The sequence below is a fragment of the Mustela nigripes genome, chromosome 14, assembly GCF_022355385.1.
Source record: "Mustela nigripes isolate SB6536 chromosome 14, MUSNIG.SB6536, whole genome shotgun sequence".
Taxonomy (NCBI): Eukaryota; Metazoa; Chordata; class Mammalia; order Carnivora; family Mustelidae; genus Mustela; species Mustela nigripes.
Window position 1 is genome coordinate 5204102 of NC_081570.1, and position 22919 is coordinate 5227020.

A 22919-nucleotide genomic window follows, 5' to 3' on the forward strand; every position below is an offset into this window, starting at 1 on the left:
CAATGAAACAAGATGGGATTGGGAGGGAGACAAACCATAAGTGACTCTTAATCTCACAAAACAAACTGAGGGTTGCTGGGGGGAGGGGGGTTGGGAGAAGGGGGTGTGGGGTTATGGACATTGGGGAGGGTATGTGCTTTGGTGAGTGCTGTGAAGTGTGTAAACCTGGCGATTCACAGACCTGTACCCCTGGGGATAAAAAATACATGTTTATAAAAAAGTAAAAAAATAAATAAAATGTATCTTAAGTCCCAAACATATGGATAATTACATTAAATATACATGGCTTAAATATATCAGTTAAAGGGCAGAGATTAGTAGAGTGACTGATATAAGTTGTCTACAAGAAATTCACTCCAAGTATGAAATGGGGGCACCTGGGTGATTCAGTTGGTTAAGGGTCTGACTCTGGGTTTCTGCTCAGGTCATATCTCAGGGTCATGAGATCAAGCCCTGTGTCTGGATCTGCAATCAGTGTGGAGTCTGAGATTCTCTCTCTCCCTCTCCCTTTGCCCCTCCCTTCAGTCATGTGCATGCACTCTCACTCTCTCTCTCTTTCCTTCTCTCAAATAAATAAATAAAATCTTTATAAAAACATATAAAATGTAGTTAGGTTGAAAGCAAATGAATGCAAAAAGGTAAACCATGTATACACTAACTTTTTTTTAAAGCAGGGCTATATTAATATAAGATAAAGTAGATTTCAGAGCAAAAAAAAAAAAAAAAAAAGACCAGCATGGAGAGGGAACTTTTATAATTTTAAAGAAGTCTCTTTACCCAGGAGACCAGGATTTACCTGGTATTTAGCAATACTGTGTGTACCTCAGACAATCAAGCTGCAAAATAAATAAAGCTAAACCTGATAAAACTAAAAAGGAAAACACATAAGTCCACAATTATATTGGAGAATTAAGTAAATAATATGAATAACTTAAACACATACATTTCACAGCTTAGAGGCAATGTGGACCAATTCCTTAAAAAAACATGAACAATCACAACTCGCTCACTATGAATAACCTGAATAGTTCTGTAATTATTAAGGAAATTGATTTTGTAATTAAAAATCTCCAAAAAGAAAGTGTTTGGGTCCTGACAGTTTCACTAGAGAATTCTACCATCTATCTTAAGAAGAATTAATACCAGTCTACACAATCTCTTCCAGAAAATAGAGAAGGAACACATCCCAACTTATTTCAGGAAGCCAGTATTACTCTGATACCAAAATAAGACAAAGACAATTCTAGAAAAGAAAACCACAGACTGCTATCCTTCATGAATATAGCTATAAAAATTCTTTTTTTTTTAAAGATTTTATTTATTTATTTGACAGAGAGAGAGATCACAGGTAGGTAGAGAGGCTGGCAGAGAGAGAGAGAGGGAAGCAGGCTCCCTGCTGAGCAGAGAGCCCAATGCGGGACTCGATCCCAGGACTCTGAGATCATGACCCGAGCCGAAGGCAGCGGCTTAACCCACTGAGCCACCCAGGCACCCTAAAAATTCTTAACAAAATATTAGCTAATACAATTAAGCAGTATATAAAAAGGATTATATACCATGACCAAGTGAAATTTAGTCCAGGGATGCAAGGCTGATTTAATATTCAAAAATGAATCTATGTAATCCTCCATCTTAGGCTGATGAAGAGAAGTCACATGATCATATCAATTGATGCAGAAAAAGCATATGACAAAACTAAACACTCATTCATGATTTTACAAAAATATTAGAAAACTAGAAATAGAGGAAGGACTTCCTCAACCTGGTAAAGAAGATCTACTAAAAACCTATAGCCTACAACATACTTACTGGTGAAAGACTGAATGCTTTTTCCCTAAGAGTAGAAGCGAGGCAGGGATATTCAATCCCAGTCCTGTCGAATAAGGATATTCAATTTTATCCGACATAGTGCTGGAAGTTCTAGTCAGCACAGTAAGTCAAGAAAAAGAAATAAAAGAAATGCAGATTGCAAAGGAAACAACGAAAGTGTCTCTATTTGCAGATGACATTATAGTCCATGTAAAATCCCAAAGAATTTACAACACACTCCTAGAACTAATAAGTAAGTGCAGCAAAATCACAGAATACAAGATCAATCTATGAACATCAGCTATACCCATAGAATAACAATGAATGGATGGAAACCAAAATTTAAGATAAAATACCACGTGGAATTTTTTTTTTAATGTATATGCTAAAGCCTAAATTTAACAAAATACGTACAGGATTGGTGTGCTGAAAACCACAAAATGCTGATGAAAGAAACAAAAGAAAAAGAAATAAAAGAAATGTCTTTACTATGTTAAGACATAAATACTTAACACAGTAAAGACATAATTTCTCACCAAACTAATATACAGATTTACCACGGTTGTTATCAGACTCCCAGCTGACTTTTTATAGTTACAGATAAGATTATCCTAAAATTTATTTGGAAGTGCAAAGGAACTAGAATAGCTAAAACAATTTTGAAAAGGAAGAATGAAGTGGGGAAAAAGCTTCCTACCCTCCACGTAATTTCAAGACCTGTTTTATGGCCACAGTAATTAAGACAGTGTGGTACCCGCAGAGAATAAACACCCAGATCAGTGGAACAAGAGGGAAAAACCAGCAATAGCCCCCACACCAGTATAGCTAACTGTTTTTTGAGAAAGCCACAAAAACAATTCAATGAAGGAAGGATGGTGTTTTCAGCAAATGATGCCAGAACAACTAGACATCCCTAGGGGGAAAAAAAAAAAATTCTTGACCTACCTCTCACACCTTATGTAACACTTAGCTAAAACTAAACCACAGGTTCAAATGTAAAACATCTAGAGGATGACATGGGAGAAAATAAAAATCTTTGCGATCCAGGATTTGAAGAGTTCTCAGACATGACTCCATAAATGGGGAAAAAAAAACCCCACCTGGCAAATTGTACTTTACCAAAATTAAAACCTTTTTCTCTGCAGAAGACTCCATGAAGAGGAGGAAAAGTCGAGCTACAGAGTGGGCAGAAACGCAAACCACACACGTGCTGAAGGACTCATCTAGCAGGTACCAAGAATTCTCCAATGTCAATATAAAATAAACAAAAGTCTAATTAGAAAACAGATCAAAGACATGAAGGAACATTTCACTGGGGAAAACACACAGGTGGAAGATAAATACGTGAGAGATGCCTGGGTGGCTCAGTGGGTTAAGCATCTGCCTTTAGCTCAGGTCATGACCTCTGGGTTCTGGGATCGAGCCCCGCATCAGGCTCCCTGCTTAGCAGATAGTCTGCTTCTTCCTCTCTCCCTCTGCCCCTGCTTGTGCTCTCTTGCTCTTTCTCTCAAATAAGTAAATAAAACCTTAAAAAAAACAAACAAACAAGTACGTGAAAAGATATTGTACCCTTAGGGGAAGGCAGATGACCAGAGTGGGCTATCACTGTATTCCTCTTCAAATGGCTGGGTAAGAAACTGTGGTGGTAGAAAATGCTGGCAAGGGTGAGGAGAGATGATGGCTCATAAGCCACTGGTGGAACGTTAAATGGTACAACTCCTCCAGAAAATAGTTAGGCAGTTTCTTAAAACAACAAACCACATGGCCCAGAAATTGCATTCCTGGGCATTTATGTGAGCACTACGAAAACTTCAGTCCACACATAACCTCTACGTGATTATTCACAAAGGCTTGATATTCAACAGTTAAAAATTGGAAACAATCAAAATGTCCCTTAATTGGTGAATGTTCAAACAAACAGAAGTTGGTTCAACGATGCCTCAGAATGCTGATCAGTGGTAAAAAAGAAAAAAAATTTAAAAAAATTTTAAAAAGAGCCCACTGTTGAAGCACATCATGCCTTGGGAGGATCTCAGTGGCATTAAGCTGAGTGAAAAAAGGCAATCTGAAAAGGGCACATGCTTATAATCAACTTATACATTGCATGCTTCTATTTATATAACATTCTCTAAGTGACAAAAGTGTAGAGAAGGGGGACGCCTGGGTGGCTCAGTCACTTAAGCGTCTGCTTTCAGCTCAGGTCATGATCCCAGGGTCTTGGGATCGAGTTCTGCCTTGGGGTCCCTACTCAGTGGAGAGCCTGCTTCTCCCTTTGCCTACCATTCCTCCTGCTTGTGCATTCTCTCTCTCAATGTCTCTGGCAAATAAATAAATAAAATCTTTTTTTAAAAAAAGTGTAGAGATGGGGGCGCCTGGGTGGCTCAGTGGGTTAAGCTGCTGCCTTCAGCTCAGGTCATGATCCTAGGGTCCTAGGATCGAGTCTCACATCGGGCTCTCTGCCCAGCAGGGAGCTTCCTCCTCTCTCTCTCTCTCTGCCTGCCTCTCTGCCTACTTGTGATCTCTCTCTGTCAAATAAATAATAAAATCGTAAAAAAAAAAAGTGTAGAGATGGAAAACAGACTTATGCTATCAGGAGGAACAGGGAGGGAGTGGAAGTGATCACAGAGGACCAGCCAGAGGGGATCCTGGTGGGGAGAGAATACTTCTGTATTGGTTGTACTGGAGGTTATGCCAGTCTACACGTGCGATCAAATGACATACAGCTTGACACACACAACGTGCCAATGTCAACTGCCTGGTTTTCGTATTGTGCTCTAGTTCCAGAAGATGTACCCCCATGAACGACAACTGAGACTTTTCTGTACTGTCTCTACAACTTCCTGTAAAACCTGTAATTATTTCAAAATATAAAGTTTTTTTTAATGGTCTAAAATATTTTAAAAATGCATTACAGCTTCATCGCAACTCGCTAATTACTCCTCACCACTCTTGGCAAGGCATTTGTGTGAAGGACGATTCTTTAAATCAGAGATTTTGGTGAAAGCTGGGGGGGGGGTAACTGTTTTCCTGTACGTTGTAGAATTTAAGCAGCACCTCCAACTCCTTCGACTAGATGCCCTCCACACCCCCAAGGTTGTGACCACCAAAACTGTCTCCAGACATTACCAAATGTCCCCTTGGTGACAAAACTGTCCCTCCTTGATAACCTCTGTGCTATACTAACCAAAAAAAAAAAAAAAAAGAATCTTTTCCTTTCTACGGTGAAAAGTGTTGCCTCAAAAGAGCTCATATTGAATACGCTTATATGGGTCTTACGTTGTTTGAATAAATACATGAGTTTCTTTCTGCCACGTTTAAGGACCGAGAAACGGAGCACTAGAAACAACAGCAGGAACAGCACAGCAGCCGATGTCAGTGCAAGGAAGAAGACGATGGTCTGCGGGGTATGACCTTTAAAAAAGAGCAAAAGGAGAAATGCATGCAGATATGTAGTTTTGCAAATATGCATATATTTATAGTTACATTGGTAAATCCCTAATCACAAGGAGAAGTGGTGCCTTGGGCATCTCTAACCAGCTAACTGAATAAACTTCCTTGCATATAAGAAAACTTTAAAAAAAAAACCTAAATATTTTTTTCCAGAGGCCCACAAAAATTAAGTGGCTTGGCCTCTCTAGAATATGGAAAATATGGGACTCTATAATCCCCTTAATCTGACATTATCAAAGGTGGAGTGTTTGTCTGCGTAGTTTCACCTTGTTCTGATTACTAACATGCGTCTCAGATTGCGTGACAAACACTTGAAAAAATTTGATGGGTTTCTTGATGCCAGAACAAAAGAAGGAAGGCATGCAGGAGGTACCCGTTGCAGGCAGAGATGTGAGGCATCACAGTATTGGGGTGATATAAATTCCAATCAGAATAGCCATGATACATCCACTCTGGTTAGATAACAATGAACCAGCTACCTGGATCTCTTGCAGGGGCAGGCATGGTGGCAGAGGTTGTACCTGGAGAGAAGTCAGCCAACGCCGGTCCACATACTGCATCACTTTCCTTCGTCCCATTCACAAGTACAGACTTTCCATCCAAGGAACAGCTTAGACAGCCCAATGAAAAGAGTTCAAATAATTAATTTAGGTACAGGTCATTCTAATTAAAAATATTGACATTTTCCATCCAAGAAAGTAGCCTAGTGCAAAGATGTGTGGGTCTGGGTATAAAGATATTATGGAAAACATACACTTGGCTGGCTCGTTTCTCCAATTTTCACAGTTCCATAATTCACCCTATTCCATCCAACTAACTGGATTCTTCTTTCTTCCCAGGCTGGGGAACCTGTCCCACAACTCTCCCCAGACTGTTTTGCCTGGCTAGTCTCTCACCCTCGATTTCTTTATAGATGTTTTTTTGTTGTTGTTGTTTAAAATATTTTTTAATATTTTATTAATTTATTTGACAGAAAGAGAGGCAGGCAGAGAGAGACAGGGAAGCAGGCTCCCTGCTGAGCAAAGACCCCCGATGTAGGGCTTCATCCCAGGATCCAGAGACCATGACCCGAGCTGAAGGCAGAGACTTAACCCACGGAGACACCTAGGTGCCCCTCGCTCTTAATTTCTTAAGCATATTTGACCATATATGAAGGACAGACAACCTAGCATAAGGGTTGAGTTCCTAATCCTATGATGTGTTGGCATCAGACAGACGTGGATTTGAGGCCGGTGTCTTTCCCTGTGCAGAATGACCATGGACAGGTTAAGAACATCTCTCTAAGCCTGTTTTCTCATCTGTAAGAGAAGGTGTATTTACTCCCAAGGACTGTTGTGAAAAGTAAATGAATGGTCCCAGGGACACACTTGCAGGGGCTGGGCTTTATGAACCCAGACCCACACATCCCAATAAATGGTAGCTATCATCACCATCACCACCATCACCATCCCCATTATCCACCCCCATCACCATCACTGATGCCACCACCATCATCACTGTCCTGTGTCTTTTCCCTCATCCTGTTACCTGATGCAAACTCACTCTTCCTCTGAAACAAGTTCAATCCCACTCTCCATGCAGACTCATTGACCTCTCTGAACTATTTGTGTTAAAAGACCTTAAAAAAAAATTCCCAATCTGTACAAACCAATATTTCTATAAAACCTAAGAATCTAAATGTAAAATAATAATCAACATGATTTTCTAGTAAGAAAATAGAATGAAAAAAACAGAACGAAGGCATACAAAATACAAGCCCTCAATCTTTATGAGCTGACAGACACACATGACTCTGCCAGTTGCCTTACACATTTCTAAACGCTCACTCTCGGAGCGTGTCGTGTTCCTGCTGCAGGTACCACAAACTGTCGGCGTGCCAGCACCTGTTCTCAGACCACGCTCTGAGTAGCTCTGCTCCTGATCACACAGGTCAACAGGCCTGTTTCCATGGATGCCGTTGGCTGTTTTACTTCCGTGATGGTCTTGTTTGCCCGAGTAGGTGTTGGGTTTTTGAGGGTAGAAAACATAGTTTACCCTTCTTGTATCACTCTCAGTGCTGGCCTTGCACCCTTGAAGATGGGCTCAGTGATCAGTGAGGAAAAGCAAGAGGCAGCAAGGAGATTGGAAGGAAACAGAACGGAACAGCTGGGGCAGACAGTAGCAAAGTTCCAGCAAATTTGATCTAAGTGCTCTGGGCATTGTTTCTGGAGAAAATGCTCACTCTGTGTATCCAAGTACTACAACCTCATACTGTTCACACACTGCCTATTTGTATGCTGTTCTATGCCTATACTTGATAGACTTAAGTAGGTGCCATGTCCACATGGGGCTGGAATTCATGACCCTGAGATCAAGAGTCACACGCTCAACCGATGGACATCAGCCAGAGCCCCAGGCAGATTTTTTTTTTTTAAGATTTTATTTATTTGACAGAGATCACAAGTAGGCAGAGAGGCAGGCAGAGAGAGAGAGAGAGGAGGAGGAAGCAGGCTCCCTGCTGAGTAGAGAGCCCCATGCGGGGCTCGATCCCAGGACCCTGGGATCACGATCCGAGCTAAAGGCAGAGGCTTTAACCCACTGAGCCACCCAGGCGCTCCCGCAGGCAGATTTTTTAAAAACTTCAGTGATAACATTCTTTCTCTTTAAAAATGTTAACTCAGGGATACCTGGGTGGCTCAGTCAGTTAAGCATCTTCCCTCAACTCAAGTCATGATCCCAGGGTCCTGGGATTGAGGACCTAGTCAGGCTTCTTACTCAACAGAAAGCCTGCTTCTCCTTCTGCCTTCCATTCTCCCTGCTTGTGCGCTCTCTCTCTCTCTGACAAATAAATCTTAAAAAAAATAACTTCATAAAAAATAGATACATAAACCGAAAAGGCTAAGCCAGATTCTCTATTTTGAAAGCAAAAGGAAATTATATGTACTTTGTCCAGGGTTGACAGCTGCCGTGTTTCTGATCATTAAATGTCCCAAAGCGACAGTCTTTACAACCTGCATAAAAATTAAAGCAACAATTAAAAAGGGGAATATTTTTAAAATTTCATAACTTTTCCTGTGATGAACATAATCACACAATAATAAAGTCATTAACAATACAATCGCCACAGTCTGCTCAACAATACCTCGGGAAACAAAACCTGAAGATAACTAAAGTTGTTGTTCTAATTGTACATAGACGATTGTGTATAAATGTATGAAATGTATGAAAATGCATGATCCTGGTGAATAACAAATATTGTGGTTTCAAATTATTTCCATTGATCAAAAAGTAATTTTGTAAATATATGCTTGAGTCAGTGGTTCATTGCATGTTACTTTAAGGTTCTACTCATCTATGTGTTACTTTATAGTCAAAGGACTGAGACCTAAACTAATGACGTATGTCTAGATAAGCAGACTTGCCCTAGATTGAAGAAAAGCAAACCTACCCTCCTTGGCTAATTCTTGACCTTGTTTACAATCCGGTTCACACATGGCACATCCTGTCCCCAAGCAGTGGAATCCTGAGATGCACTCACATTCTGCATTGCTGATGGGGGAACACATCTTCTTGGTCCTGAAAACACCTACAAAATTTCCCAAGTTATATTACACTTGACCTCTGACTCCAGGAAGCAAATTGATGTTCTGCAGTAAAAACCATGCTAAGAAAGAAAAAAAAAAAGAAAAGAAAAACAATCCTCCCCCGCAAAAACCATGCTTACTCCTACAATGTTCTTGTTGACCTTAAAGTATAAAGTTCATTTTTAAATCTCTATAGAAGACATTTTTATATTTACCTAATTAAATGCTTCTTTCTCATCAAATGAGTGTGTCCTCTAATATTTAAAAGGTCAATCTACAGATTATTGCTTTTACAGCAGATTATTTTACTGGACCTGCCTTGTGACGGAGGAATCTGTTAACACTTAACATTCTCCAGAGAGGTCAACACACTAGGGAACAAAAACCTGTCATTCTAACACATATCTGGATCAACATACATCTTTTAAATCATACCTTCACACCGCCTGCATATGACACAGGACTTTTGTCCACTGGTGCTGGAGAAACTATTTGGAGGACAAGGAATGCAGATCTGACCCTCGCTTTTCCCACAGAAAGTCCCTAAGAAGGTAGATAATGGGTATACTGTTTGACAATGCACAGCCATCGCCCAAAGCATTCTGAAGTTCACAAGAAAACTAGAGTAAGAAACAATGATTAGTTTCTAGGTGGTACAGTGATACACTTTATTTTGATTGACTTTTATAATTATAATTACACTTTTGCAAGATTTCCCTTAGCATGGCCACAGAATTATAAATAACAAAGTGTCGATATTGCAATAAACCAAAAGAAAGAAAACTGTTTCCTTTAACTATTGAACAAAAATGAATTTCTCTTCACTGATCCAGGAGATCCCTATGATGGGATTCAGGAGATCAGCACCCTTCATCAGGATACTAAAATGTACATGTGTCTGCTTCTCCCCACTCTACGAAGCCCCCTGCCCCTTCTTAATCTCTGCTGTGCTCCCCAGGCTGAGTACAGGTCCTCACAGATAAGGCTGACATTTACTGAGGTCTTGCCCTGTGCCATGCACTGCTCAGAACCTAGCATAGGATCCTCCCAGCAGAGCTATAAGATAGGTTCTTTCATTATCCCCAGATCCCAAAGCTGGGGCACAGGGAATTAAGTGACACAGCCACATTCACACAGCCAAGATGCAGCATGCAAGAAATATTTGTAAGTGAATGAATAAAAAAAAAATCAAAACAGAACTTAGTAACCCTGACTACTAGACTACCTGAACCATGAGTTCAACAGAACAGATCAAACACACATGTTCATTTGATTCTTACCAGCTGGGCATTTACTACAGGAATCCTGTATTGATCTTGTCCTCTCAAAATTCATGACCAATAATACAGCAGCCACTATGTTGAAATAGCCACTGCCCATGGTGAAATCTTGCATAGATATGATACGACCAAAGAAGATTCCAAGGGTAGCTGGTTTCACAAACACCCGTCTGCAAAAGGTAAAAATTTCCAAGAATGAAGTGGTTTCTCCTTTTAGGATTATCTACATTTCAACCATTACCTATGCCATCCACATGATAACTCGGGGATTTTCAGAAACAATTAATGATGGGAGATTATGGAAAAGCTGGCAAATGCATGGACAGTTCTATGATAAGACAAACCAGACTACACACATAGCTTTGTGCAAGTTTGCCAAAATCTAAGCGTGCACTCTCCAACATGTTTTGCCAAAATGGAGAAATAACAATAACAAGAATTTTTGGGGACTTTCATAGACACTTAGCATTTCTTCCAGATTTCAACAATGCCAGCTGTTTGCTGGCTCTGAGATAAGGTTCTTCAAATGACAATCCGTCAGTCCTATCTAACAGTGTAGCTCAGTGGGGAGATATCTCATGACTCTTTCCCTGTTGTCACAACAACATGTGAACATTTCAACATTGTTAAAATGCTGAAGCACCGCTCTGCTCAACTCATGATCACATTTTCTTAATTGGCATATATTTGCCTATTTTGAGATTTGAAGCTCATATAGTAAGAGAACTAAGAAGTAAGAAATCTCCTTAGGCCAGGTGCTTGATCTTTATTTAATAGACTATGGAATAAAACTTATTAGAAATTAAAAGGGCAAAAAGCTTAGACATGGAGAAACGGAATAAAGCGTCTGTCCTTACCCCAACTCCGTTCCCCCGACTGGCCCAAATGGACAAACCTTGAGGTCTCAGGGCTGGTGAAGAACTTTCCACTCCTTCAACTTCAGAGCAGTGAGGTTGTGCCTCTCCTTCTCTGCAAGTCAGACACAGGGGTTTGGTGACTCAGCTGGGGGCGGGGGCCTCATGGGAAATCCCCAACGCGACTCTGTGAGGTCGCCCATTTGATGTTTGCTGACCCCAAAATCCCCAGAGCCCTCACCATCCCTTGATAATGGCTCTTAAAAACCATTTCTTGGAAGCAGCTATGTACTATTAGGATATCTCTCAGATGACTTCGGGACCAGGATGTTGTCATTAAAGTCCTTGTGAAAGTCTTTCAATGCGTCCTATACATATTTGAGATTTGAGGGATGAAATCCACTTCTAAAGAAATGTCAGTACTTTTGCCATACCCTACCCCCTGCCCTATAATAATATGATGCTCCAGCCATAATCGCTGAGGCTGCTGATGTACCAGGCATCACTCTAATAAGCACTTAAATGAATACTATCCTCAAAAGAACCCCAGAAGTTGACATTATCATTATCATTAGAGTAGCATTATGCAAATGAGAACATTGTGCCTTTGAATCTAGCCAGATAATCAGCAGGATGGGGAGCGGGGATTGGAACCCAGGGCAACCAGAGCTCTACTGGGCTCCTTGCTCTGTGGGTGAGATGGGGGAAGAAGAAGGGAGAAATGAAGTGGAGACAAGGAAGACATAGAACTTATATGGCGGATGGCTTTGGATAAAGTTGAGATCTACGAGGGTTTGTTGTTGTTGTTGTTTTAATTAAAGAAAACCATTGTTTCAATTTTAAAAGGTCGGGGGAGAAAAGGAGCACCTGGCTGGGCCAGTTGGAAAGGTATGCGACGCTTGATCTCGGGGTCCTGAGTTCAAGCCCCATGTAAGGTGTAGAGATTGCTTAAGTAAACAAATAAAAAAACTTAAAAAAACTGAAAAGGAAGAAGAAGAGGAAGAGGAGTGCAGGAGAACGAGAGGAAGGAGGGGTGGAGAGGAGGAGGGAGGAAGAGGAGGAAGACGCTCCAGGGACACTAAGATGAACCTGTCCAGCATTGGGAGGCTAGGGCATCCTTAGGAAGACAACCAGGGAAACTATAACAAGAGTGGTTTCAACTAAATCAGGTGGCTTTCCATGAGGAGCCAAAGAGAAAAGACCTATTTTCTCCCAGGAGACACTCTAGGGCTTAGTGTCAAATTGGGGAGGAAAAGAGGGGAGGAGGGAGCTAATGTTTATTAAACACTTGCTCTGCAGTGAGCACTTTACATGTTTCCACAACCCCTATCATACCGCCACCCTTCTTAGAAACTTTCAGTGCCTCCCTGTTGTCCACTAAAGGAAACCTAGATCTTATAGCCCACTATCCAGACTACTGGGACCTCACCAGAAGTCACCTTTAAAAAAATTAAGAAATAACTCACACGACATAAATTTTACAATTTTAAAGTGCTTGTTTCACAGAATTCGCTGATATTCACTATGTTGTACAACTATCATCAGGATATCATTCCAGAACATTTTCATCACTCCCCAGAGATAACCATGAGCAGCCACTCCCCACTGCACCCCAACCTTGACCCTGGTAACCACAAGTTTGCTTTTTGTCTCTGTGAATTTACCTGCTCTGGACATTCCACATCCATAGATTCATCCAAAAGACACCTGGCACGTAGGTCTCAAGAAAACAGTAACTGTTATTGCAAGACTTACTGCTTTAAAATTTTCCTTCCTTAGCTCCCAGGCTGGTGATCAGTAAGGGAACCAGAGCAAGTAGCCAAAGAGAAGGAAAATGCTTGGGTTGTCCACAGAACTTATTCCCAAATTCTGAGAGTCCTCGGAGACTCACTTTACCTGTGATAATTATGGGATCTCCTCCACTGGTTTCAGGAGAATTGGCCCCAAGTAGGAGTTTTCATACCATAAAAAAATGACATTGCTGATCACCTAACATTTTCAAAGTCACCCATCTAATCAAAGTGCCTCCTCATTTACATGTGGTCCTCTGTTTAACTTTGCCGTGTGACATTTAACTGGACTCTATTTTCATTTAACTAAATGTTACTAATGTTACTTACTAATCTACCTTTTGGATAGTCTGTGGGCGGAGACAATACCTCCTCTGAAAGTGACGTCTGTCATTTCCCAGCACAGTAATTAACTCACTTTTTCAGGCAGGGCTAGCGACATAAAAGTCTTTACTGAGAGGAAAGATTCTCAAGATTAGTTCCCCCGCCTGTGTTACACAAAGTCAACTGCTTCACAGTCTGCTGAAGGCTATGCACAGTTCCATTCAAGGGTTTAAGGAGTTGTATACTGATCATTTAACATACTCTTGTTTGATAAAATCATCACAGGAAGCTAAGGCAAATTTTGTAGTTAACCTGAGGCACGTGCTATCCACACTAACCAAAGGTAAGCGTGGCTCTTGGTCTATGGCCGAGAAACACATGGTGATAGCATCTCTGTTCTGGGCTATGGCCTCAGAGTGGCAGGTACGGTGTGAGCCCCAGAGTGCTGCAGCTGGGAGAGGCAAATTAGTTAGCCACATCCTTGGAGTATAATAGATTCTCGTATAATCTATTGTTTTTGCAATACCTGGGATGTAACAGATTCTCATGTAACCTATTATGTTGCAAGAATTTTACGGCAAGTAGAGTTTCCAGAAGTCCCAAGTGTCCATCTTCTTGATCTTATTAATGTTCCTGTTTGCGGTTCTGGGAGTTCTTGTGGATTAGCGTGGAATTCATAACAGTTGCACATGAAGTCTGAGGATCCCTTTGCAATATTTATTCATATTACTTTTAAATATGTATATGCAGAGTAAGTAACATAAGAACTGCAGGGTTGGGAGCACCTGTACAGTCTGTACAGAATGTGACTCTTAATCTTGGGGTCATGAGTTCAAGTCCATGTTGGGTGCAGAGATCATTTAAATAAATAAACAAGTAGGGGCACCTAGATTGCTCAGTCACTTGAGTGCCTGACTATTGATGTCGGCTCAGGTCATGATCTCAAGGTCGTCAGAATGAGCTGCGTGTTGGGCTCCACGCTGAGTGTGGAGCCTGCTTGCGATCCTCTCTCCCTCTCCCCCTACCCACCCTTGCCCCACTCACATGCTTTCTCTCAAAAAAAAAAAAAAATTAATGAAACTTAATTACATTTCAAAAATAAAAAGCCTCAGATACATTGAAATAATTTTGGCTATTAGATGTTTATCAATTATTTTTTTTATTTTAATAGATAATTTTAAAGCTTTTAATAGAATAGCTTTTTAAAAACAAACATGAAAAATAATTTTATTTGAAAAAATTCTTATTTACATTTACATTTTACATTGCATGCATATAAATTCTGTATGCTTTGAGTACAATTATATGGTTTTTTACTCTTTTATCAGCCCTGTTGACAAGACACAAATTATGTGAATTTCTCAATTAAAAAAATGAAATAAAGGCAAGAAAAAAGAAAATTTTATGGAGCAAATACATAAAACTTATGAATTATCTGTCTTTACCGCCCATTAAACATTCCCAGACCATCCAAGTCCATTCAGTTAACTGCAATAATTAAATTCAGTTATCATTGGCATTTTCCCAACAATTACTATTGTTATTTTGAAGACATCTCTGTTGGAGTAGAAAAACAGAACACATTTAACACATCTTTAGCTTGATTTGCCACTGTTAAATATTCAGACATATGGTATGTGAGCTCTATTTCTACTACTCCTGCTCCAGACTCCACAAGTGTTAGCAAAAGCATCGAGAGGCCCGTGGCAGGCATTCAAGAAACCTTTATTGAATGAATGAATGAATGAGGACATGAATGCATGAGTTTGTTGACTCCAGTCTCATAGCCCGCCTACCTCCTCATGCCCTAACCTTTTCTTTCTCTCTCTCCCTTGGGAAATCATTCTGGCATGTGTACCCTTCCCTTCCTTGGGTCTCCCACGAGATGCTTTTCTGCCGATGGCTGACATTTGCAGAGTGCTTACTCCCTGTGAGGCATTATCCTACATGCTTACATCATTTTCCCAATTATACCTTCCAATAGCCTTTGTCCTTACTTTACAGATGAGAAAACTGGGACAGAGACAAGCTGGGTAACCTGTCCAGTGTCACCGGGCTGGTAAGGAGCAGAGAAAGGGTTCACCTCACTGTGTGGCTCTGGAGTTCATGCTCTTGACAAGGATTCTTAGCCTTTTTTTGTGCACGGTGTCTCTTCATCCTGTGATCTCTGTCTGTGCTTACCCCTCACCGGATAATGTTCTTAAGTTTGTAAAATACAATACAAAGGATTCCATAGGAAACTAAGTGTTTTGAAATCTACTCATGAAATACTTAAAAGGCCAACTTGCAATGTGGTACTATGTGGACTTCGTCATTAACGCACACCTGTCACAATTTCAGATTAACCATGAGTCATAATTTCAAATTAATCATGAGTGTAAATGGTATTTTGGATATCTGCAATAACTGTAACGTGATATGAAAATAACTGATTTCCACTGGTGTGATATCATAGATACCATGCCTCTGGCTATGCTCTGTTGATTTTTAAATTCAAGATTGAAGGAAATGCTAGATTTCTGCTGGAAGTTAGTGAAAATAAAAGACGTAATTTTTCCCATCCAAGTTCACAGACCCCTGAGTTTTATCAGTGCCCCTTGGTCTTCCGCGGACCCCGGGATCACAAGCCCGGTACCTCGCCTTCTTGCAGCCTTTTATATCTTGCTTTGAGACGGATATACTCAATGCTTAGCTTTAGATCTGGGAACCTGCTTAGTCTTCAGTTCATTCTTCTTTTGAATCCTTACGTGGATCTTGTCACCACAACTTAAGGCAAGAGCTCATCCATCTATACAAATTGTATCCCTCATCATCCCCATCAAGATGGCATGTTCTTATGGTCTATCGCTTTCTCTGTTCCTCTCCTATGGGCCCTTCCCAGTGAATTTAAACAGATTGTGACCATGACAAATGTTTTCTAGTACTTGAGAATAGCCAACACTTACGGTTGCTTCCTGCATTTCAGACGTTGCACTTGGCATACTATTCAGCCTCTTAGCAATTCTACAAGGCAAGAACTACTGTTACTCTTCCAGTGTTGAAGCTGGAAGAAATTCAGGTGACCAAGCCAAGTGTCAATGGAAGCCTTGGAGTGTCCACTACGGGCCACTGTTGTAACTTCATCTCTGTTAATGCCTTTCACCCTTAGAATAACCCTGTGAAGTTATCCCCATTGTATAGGTGGGGGACGAGGCATGAGGGTCCTCGGATCTGTTCAGGATCATCCCGCCAGCACGGGGCAGAGCTGGGCTTAGACACTGACAGGCTGGAATCAGGACAGCAGATCTAGCCGACACACCAACAGCTGCAGTTAGGCAAAGAAGCCAGCGCCGGAACTCCAGCTGTTTTCACTCCGACATTGGAGTCCTGGCTAACTCAGGAGCTATTCATTCCTGTGAATGAATAAAAAAGCTCTGTTGACTCAGCAGCGGAACCTGAGACTGCCGATGTCGTGGTTTGAGAGCTGAGTCGGAAACCACATTTGAGCTCATCTATGTGAATGATTGCCAATAAACTGACAGTCGATTTCAACTTTGAGAAAGATGATGAAGAGTGCAATCAGTAGTAGCCACTTTCTGGAGGAAGCTAGATTGACTTCTAAAAATCTAAGAGCATGTAACCAAAAATTATTAAGTACACAAGTGTTCTATATTTAAAATCCCACTGAAGATCGCTGCCACAGGCCACTTAGGGGGAAATGTTCTTTGGGCTGCAAGTGACAACTGTGATTAAAAAAAAAAAAAAATCATCCCAACAAGCAAAGTTGTCTTGAAGCTTATGACTTTCTGCTGAAAGCCAGCTTCTGCCTGTGGCCACTCTCCCTAGCATTCACCTTAGCCCTGGGGAAGGATAGTGGGTTTTTTTTTGTTTTGTTTTGTTTTTTAAAGGATAGTGTTTTTATAATGAACAAATACACAAATATATCCAATTATTTCACAAACTCAACTAACATATAAGTTTTCTTTTTCTTCCAAATCAAAAGCAAGACATCAGAAGACGGATTTTGTTTCCTTCTGAACTTTTTTTCTTTTAGATTTTATTTATTTATTCATTGGACAGACAGAGAGAGAAAGAGAGCACACAAGTAGGTAGAACAGCAGGCAGAAGTAGAGGGAGAAGCAGGCTCCTCGCTGAGCAGAGAGCCTGACCCCTGGACCCTGGGATCATAACACAAGCCGAAGGCAGACACTCAACCAACTGAGGCACCCAGGCATCCCCTCTATCTGAGCTTTTCAAGGGTGATTGCTATTCTCTACCAAATGACTCCAGTCACATGTCAATCCATTTCATCCCTGAAAATCTGTGTCCTTTTCTTCCAGATTTCCATTACAGTGGCAGACTGCTGCATAAACCATCGGTTTTCATGGGGATATTATTTCAGTTAAATGCCACCGCACTAAGTAAGAGTTCTAACGGACACACATGTAAGTTGGGAACACCAGTATGTGCCTAGGAGGTCTATTCCACTCTAGCAATTTCCAAGTCTTGATGTTACTAACATTACATTATTCTCTCTCCCTTATCAAATCAATAAATTCGATTCATGAGCATTTACTGAATGTCTGATGCAAGCGTGCACAGGATTTGACCTGTCACTTCTCCCACTTTGCGTCCTTCCACTCCCCTCAAGGATGCCTGCCCTGCTGTTCTTTGATGGAGGGAGCACACACCGGCTCCAGGGCCCTTCTCTGCTGCTCTCTCATGGTCTCACTTTCCAGATGACTTGTCCCCTTGTCTAACCTAGGTTTCCTCCTCTCCCTGTTCCTCTCCAACTCCTTTCATCCCTCTACTTTCCTTGATTGTACATATCAGCACATGACACACAGTTATCGCCATATTCGCTTATTGTTTTGTCCTACTCTCAGGGAGGTGGGCGCGGTCGGAGAGGACGGGGTTTTTCACTGTTTCCCCAGCTCCCTGGGCCGCGCTGGGCACATGACAGGCACTCAAAGCTTCTTGAATGAGTTCTGCTGTCTTGTGAGGTGTAGCTAGGTAAGGCCCCATGCCAACAGCCTTCACACCCTAGAGAGGGAGGAAGTTCGCACAAATAACTATGATAAGGCCGCCCAGCCTTACAGGTACTGTAACAGGAGAACAAAGTACTATAGGAATACTTTATAGGGTCTCCTGGATCGCTCTGCACTGCAGCTGGGTTTTGCAAAACGGAGAATACCTTGAAAGGCTTGTAGGGACGCAGATGCATTCCAGTTAGGGGGAACTGCTTTGTGCCAGAGCACGGAGGAGACAAAGCACAGGGTACCTTCTGTACCAGGAACAAAAAGAAAATGAGTGAGGGAGAGTAAGAGATTAAGAATGTGGAAGAGAAGGAACCCCAGTGTGGAGGGAGAGGGACTGGAACATCGCTGCATACCCTGACTACAATCCCTTGCTTAGGCAGGCGCTGCCAAAGCCTGCAGGTCCACAGCACCCGGCAGCCCAGCCAAAGGTTGCCGGGAACAGTTTTCACCGTGGGTGCAGCCCCAGCTTAACACTACGTGCAGTGAGGGGGATACAGGCTACAGCCAAAGGGCAGCAGCAAGGACTCAGAACGTTCTGCTAGATTAGGACGTCACGACGACCTCACCAAACTGCGGGCATTACTATTCACACTTCGCAAATGAAAGGTGTTTTTAACGCTTCTGACAACCCCATATCGAAATCCCTATCAGACCCTAATCCGTTAGGATGGCAGTGAACAGCAGAGCAGGGCGCGGTGCTCCACAGAGAGCCAGGGAGAGATGGGAGCGGACGGGGCCACGGCGCGGCCGCGTTTCCGGCGCGGGGCTCCGCAGCCTCTGCAGAGAGCCGCCGCTGGGCGACCGGCCCCCCGCACGCAGCGGCGCTCCCGGGCGCGGGAACCTGCGCGCCGGTCACCGCCCGCCGCCGAACCCAATCTGGGATGCGGGGGCGGGAAGGGCCGACTTCCTGCCCCGCCTACGCTAGCCGCCATCTCGCCCGGAAGTTCGGGGGGTCGCCGAGGAGCGACGGTGACCTCGCCGCGGCCGGGAGGCCGTTGGGATACTTCCGGCCGGCAGGGCCGACCGAGGCGGGCCGCCACAGGCTCGAGCGCGCCGCACGGGTGGCTGGGAACGCGCGCTGCCCCGCCCCCTGCGGCGCGGCTCGGCCAATCCCGGGCGCCGCCGCCGACCGCCGGCCCCGGCCGCCGGAAGCGGGCCTGACGTCACTGCGGGTCTGCCGCCGGCCTCTGGGCCCCGGCCGGCCGTGGGAGCGGCGCCGGGTGGCCCACGCTCGGGGGGCTTTCACACAGTTTGGGAGCAGAGGCGAAGCCACTCCCCCGGCCCCTCACACACCTCGGTGTCAGAATTTCCCCCTTGCGCCAGCGCTGCCTCAAATGTCAGGGCTCGCCCACTCTTCTCCCGTCTCGCCGACCTAACCTTTTGGGGGCTCGGAGGGGAAATTCGCCGTTTCTGCCGGACCTCTCCGAGGCTTGCCCGCGCCAGCCTTTAGTGACAGTCGCAAAGTACCCTCACTCGCGGCGGCAGGGGCCTAACGTCGACCCAGGAACTGCAGTTCAGCCCCTCGCCCTTCTCAGTGAACCTGGGAAAGGATGAAAATCGCGGCACATAAAATTTCCCACTCGGTGTCCGGCGAAATGAGTTTAATGTGGAAAAGAAGATAAAATCGGAATGAGAAACTGGTTGGAGCCCCATTGTAAACTGTAGTGTTCTACAAATGTAAACCGTTGATCCATAGCGATAGTCAAAGGAAGGAACATCTTCAGGGTGGAACTAAGACACGGCTTAGCAAGTATTTACTGAGCACCTGCTATGGGCCAGGGGCTGTCGCCGGTGACAGGGATTCAGCAGTGACCAAGACAGGAAGGTCCTACTGAATTCACAGGATTAGAGGGAAACAGATAAGGAAACAGAAGACAAAACGCTAAATAAGTACTATCAATGAGGGAAAAGAGAACATCCACATTCATAGAAAATTGAGTATTTCGTGAGATGAGATGTGAAATGTTAAGTGATGAGCGGGAAAGTAATAAGTAACCCGGCAGCAGTTTCTTTGCTATTTATTGTGATCAGGCTACTTTGGGGGAGGGTTGTTTTTTGGAAGCAGGATCAGAATGGCCACGGGTGGCTGTTGTTAATGTAGGGCAGGCAAAAACTGTACCTCTGTTTCCTTAGGGTCTCTGGCAAAGTCTGAGAATTAAATGAATATAAAAAGGTTAACAGAACAAAAGCATACAAGTTATTTAAGTTTTGGGAGACCCAGAAGCCTTCATAAGAAAATGAAGACCCAAAGAGGTGGCGAAAGGTAAACGTTTACATACAGAGTTGAGCAAAGAGTGGCAACTATGGAAAAGTAGCTAAAGTAAAACAGGGAGACTGAAGGAAGATAAGGGTTATTGTAACAAGGTCTCCATGTGCAAATTCTTCCAGACTCAAGTGCTTCTCTGGTGGTGGTTCTTTCCTCTTGGCACTGAGAGGGCAGCTCTCACCTGAGAGTTTCCTCTTCTTTCAGGATGAAAAAAGGGGGGGGGGGGGAATCTGAGTGCCTTTCTTGCACCTCTTGTTTTAAAAAATGCCTTTAACTAAAAATAATATGGCAAGGTGACATTTGGAGGTAGCATGTCCTGAACTCCTTCACTCACATTATCAGTATCATTTCTCCATTGCTGGATGAGGAGCTCATCAAGGCAGAACAGTATCTTTAAATGTTTCAAGCCCTTCGATAAAAAGATTTTAGGCTATCTGAGACCAGCCAGAGACTTTTAGTTTGCATGTCCTGCAATGCATAAAGACCTACCAAATGTAGAATTGAATAGTGAATAGGATGAGGTTTTCCTGCCTGGAAATCAGGGACTGAATTAGAAGGTGTCTTCACTGACAGTAATAAAGCTACATTTTTTGGTGAATGGTTGAATTTTTTGTTTTATTCTGCAAATGTGTGAGGAGAAATAACTATGAGCTAGAAAGTTAAGATGGGTGTCATGGGTGTTATGGACTTATTAAGAAATACTGACAAGAGTTTATGGTGGCTAGAGTGTGAATTTGGGTATCAGAATATCTGAATTTGACCAAGACTCTGTAGGTCCTTTTAGTCATTTCACCCCTCCAGACCCCAGGCTCTGCAGCTGCGAAATGAAAAGTATGTTTTCCAGGAAGTTAATATACAATGTCTAAAACCAATACAGAAAAATTATAGTATAAAATATTGTTTAAAAATACACTTGACTCTTGAACAATGTAGGGCCAGCAAACACTCCCCCACCCCGCAGCCTGTGCAGTCAGAAATTTGCATATAACTTTGACTCCCCCCCCCCACAATTATTTAAAAAAGTAATAGTTCACTGCTGACCGGAAAGCATTTCAATAACAGTCAATTAACACACACTTTGTTATATTTTATATATACTGTATTCTTATAATAAAATAACCCAGGGAATAGAAACTGTTAAGAAAATCATAAGGGACACCTGGGTGACTCGGTTGGGTGTCTGCCTTTGGAGCAGGTCACAATCCCAGAGTCCCAGGATTGAGCCCCATGTTGGATCTCCTACTCAGTGGGAAGTCTGCTTCTCCCTCTGCCTCTCTGCCCGCTTGTGCTTGCGCTCTCTTTCTCAAATAAATAAAATCTTTTAAAAAAAAAATCCTAAGTAAGAGAAAATACACTGAGAGTACTGAACTGTGTTCATTGAAAAATATGTGCGGACCCATGTAGTTCAAGCCTATGCTGTTCAAGGGTCAACTATTGAGACAATTACAAGAACTAATTTTAAAGAGCTGAAAATATTTGCCTCTGGAAAGCAGGGTTGACGGGTAGGAAGGACTGAGTCAGAAGACTGCTGTTTTTCATTATGAGCCTTTTAATGCTGTATCACTGAGCTGTTATGTCATATCAAAATCTGAGTACTAAAGTCTGCCATTTGGCTGTGGTGACTGCCTTGGGCACAGATACAGGTTGGCCGAGGGAGCACGTATTCATTCTGAAACCCAGGTTGAATGGGCAGCAGTAGCAGCCCTGAAGGATAGTCCTTTATATGACAGTGCAAATGTACAACAGAGCAAACCTGGTCATCAGGTCAATGCTTCTCAAGCCTTCAATCAGGTCTCATCTGTTAACATTCTTAGCTAAAACAAGGCCAGACCGGGGGTGCCTGGGTGGCTCAGTTGGTTAAGTGTCACCCTTCAGCTGAGATCGTGATCCCGGAGTCGTGGGATTGAGCCCCACATCAGGCTCCCTGCTTAGTGGGGAGTCTGCTCTTCCCTCTGCCCCTCCTCCATCTCAAGTAAATAAAATAAAAATCTTTTAAAAAAATAAATAAAACAAGGTCAAACCCAAAGTCAAGGGGCAGGAAATATCCTCCACTCATGCAGATGAAAGAGGAAAGAGTGGATATTTCTAAAAGATAATCTACCGTAAGCAATACTTGAGTTGTAAACACTATATGCAATGTATTCATTTGATAAAAATCGATGCTGACCCAGGTCCATTTCAGATCTTGATGGTGATGTAGATGTCTCAGGAGTGTTAAGTCAGGTTCATTCCCTCTCCTCCCTTTCACCACCAAGACCATCTGTCTTGCCATTGTTGTTCTATGCTGGCTATCTCATGCTGCAGCAAGCCACCAGCACGGCTGCCTCCTTCCAAGAGTTTACTGTGGGGCACTGGAACACAATAGCCCATCTTTGCTTGGTCTTCCTTCATCTACGTAAATTCCTCCTTGGTTTCTGAAACACATGTCTAACCCCTTGCCTATTTCCCACCATACTTCAAAACTGAAAGGAGGTGGCTTTTTCCTGCTTCCTCTGTAAACAGCTGAAGATAAAGTCATTCCAGAACTCCCAAAATGCTTTCTTAAAATGCCAAATAAGTACCTTA

General features: G+C 42.7%; 1 protein-coding gene across 3 annotated transcripts in view; it reads right to left on the reverse strand.

The window, feature by feature from the left end:
* The window catches only part of TNFRSF9 (TNF receptor superfamily member 9), a 20620-nt gene extending 9535 nt beyond the window's left edge, over positions 1-11085 (reverse strand). The window contains exons 1-7 of one of the 3 annotated variants that reach the window (XM_059374769.1): positions 10998-11085; positions 10103-10272; positions 9258-9365; positions 8687-8824; positions 8183-8249; positions 5739-5869; positions 5086-5220 (exon numbers count right to left, since the gene is read on the reverse strand). In XM_059374769.1, coding sequence (XP_059230752.1) covers positions 5086-5220; positions 5739-5869; positions 8183-8249; positions 8687-8824; positions 9258-9365; positions 10103-10217 — 694 coding nt within the window. In that variant the 5' untranslated portion in view covers positions 10218-10272; positions 10998-11085. Of the gene's footprint in view, positions 1-5085; positions 5221-5738; positions 5870-8182; positions 8250-8686; positions 8825-9257; positions 9366-10102; positions 10273-10959 lie in introns of all 3 variants that reach the window. The other 2 variants (XM_059374770.1, XM_059374768.1) reach the window with 2 other exon arrangements.
* Positions 11086-22919: the final 11834 nt, after the last annotated feature.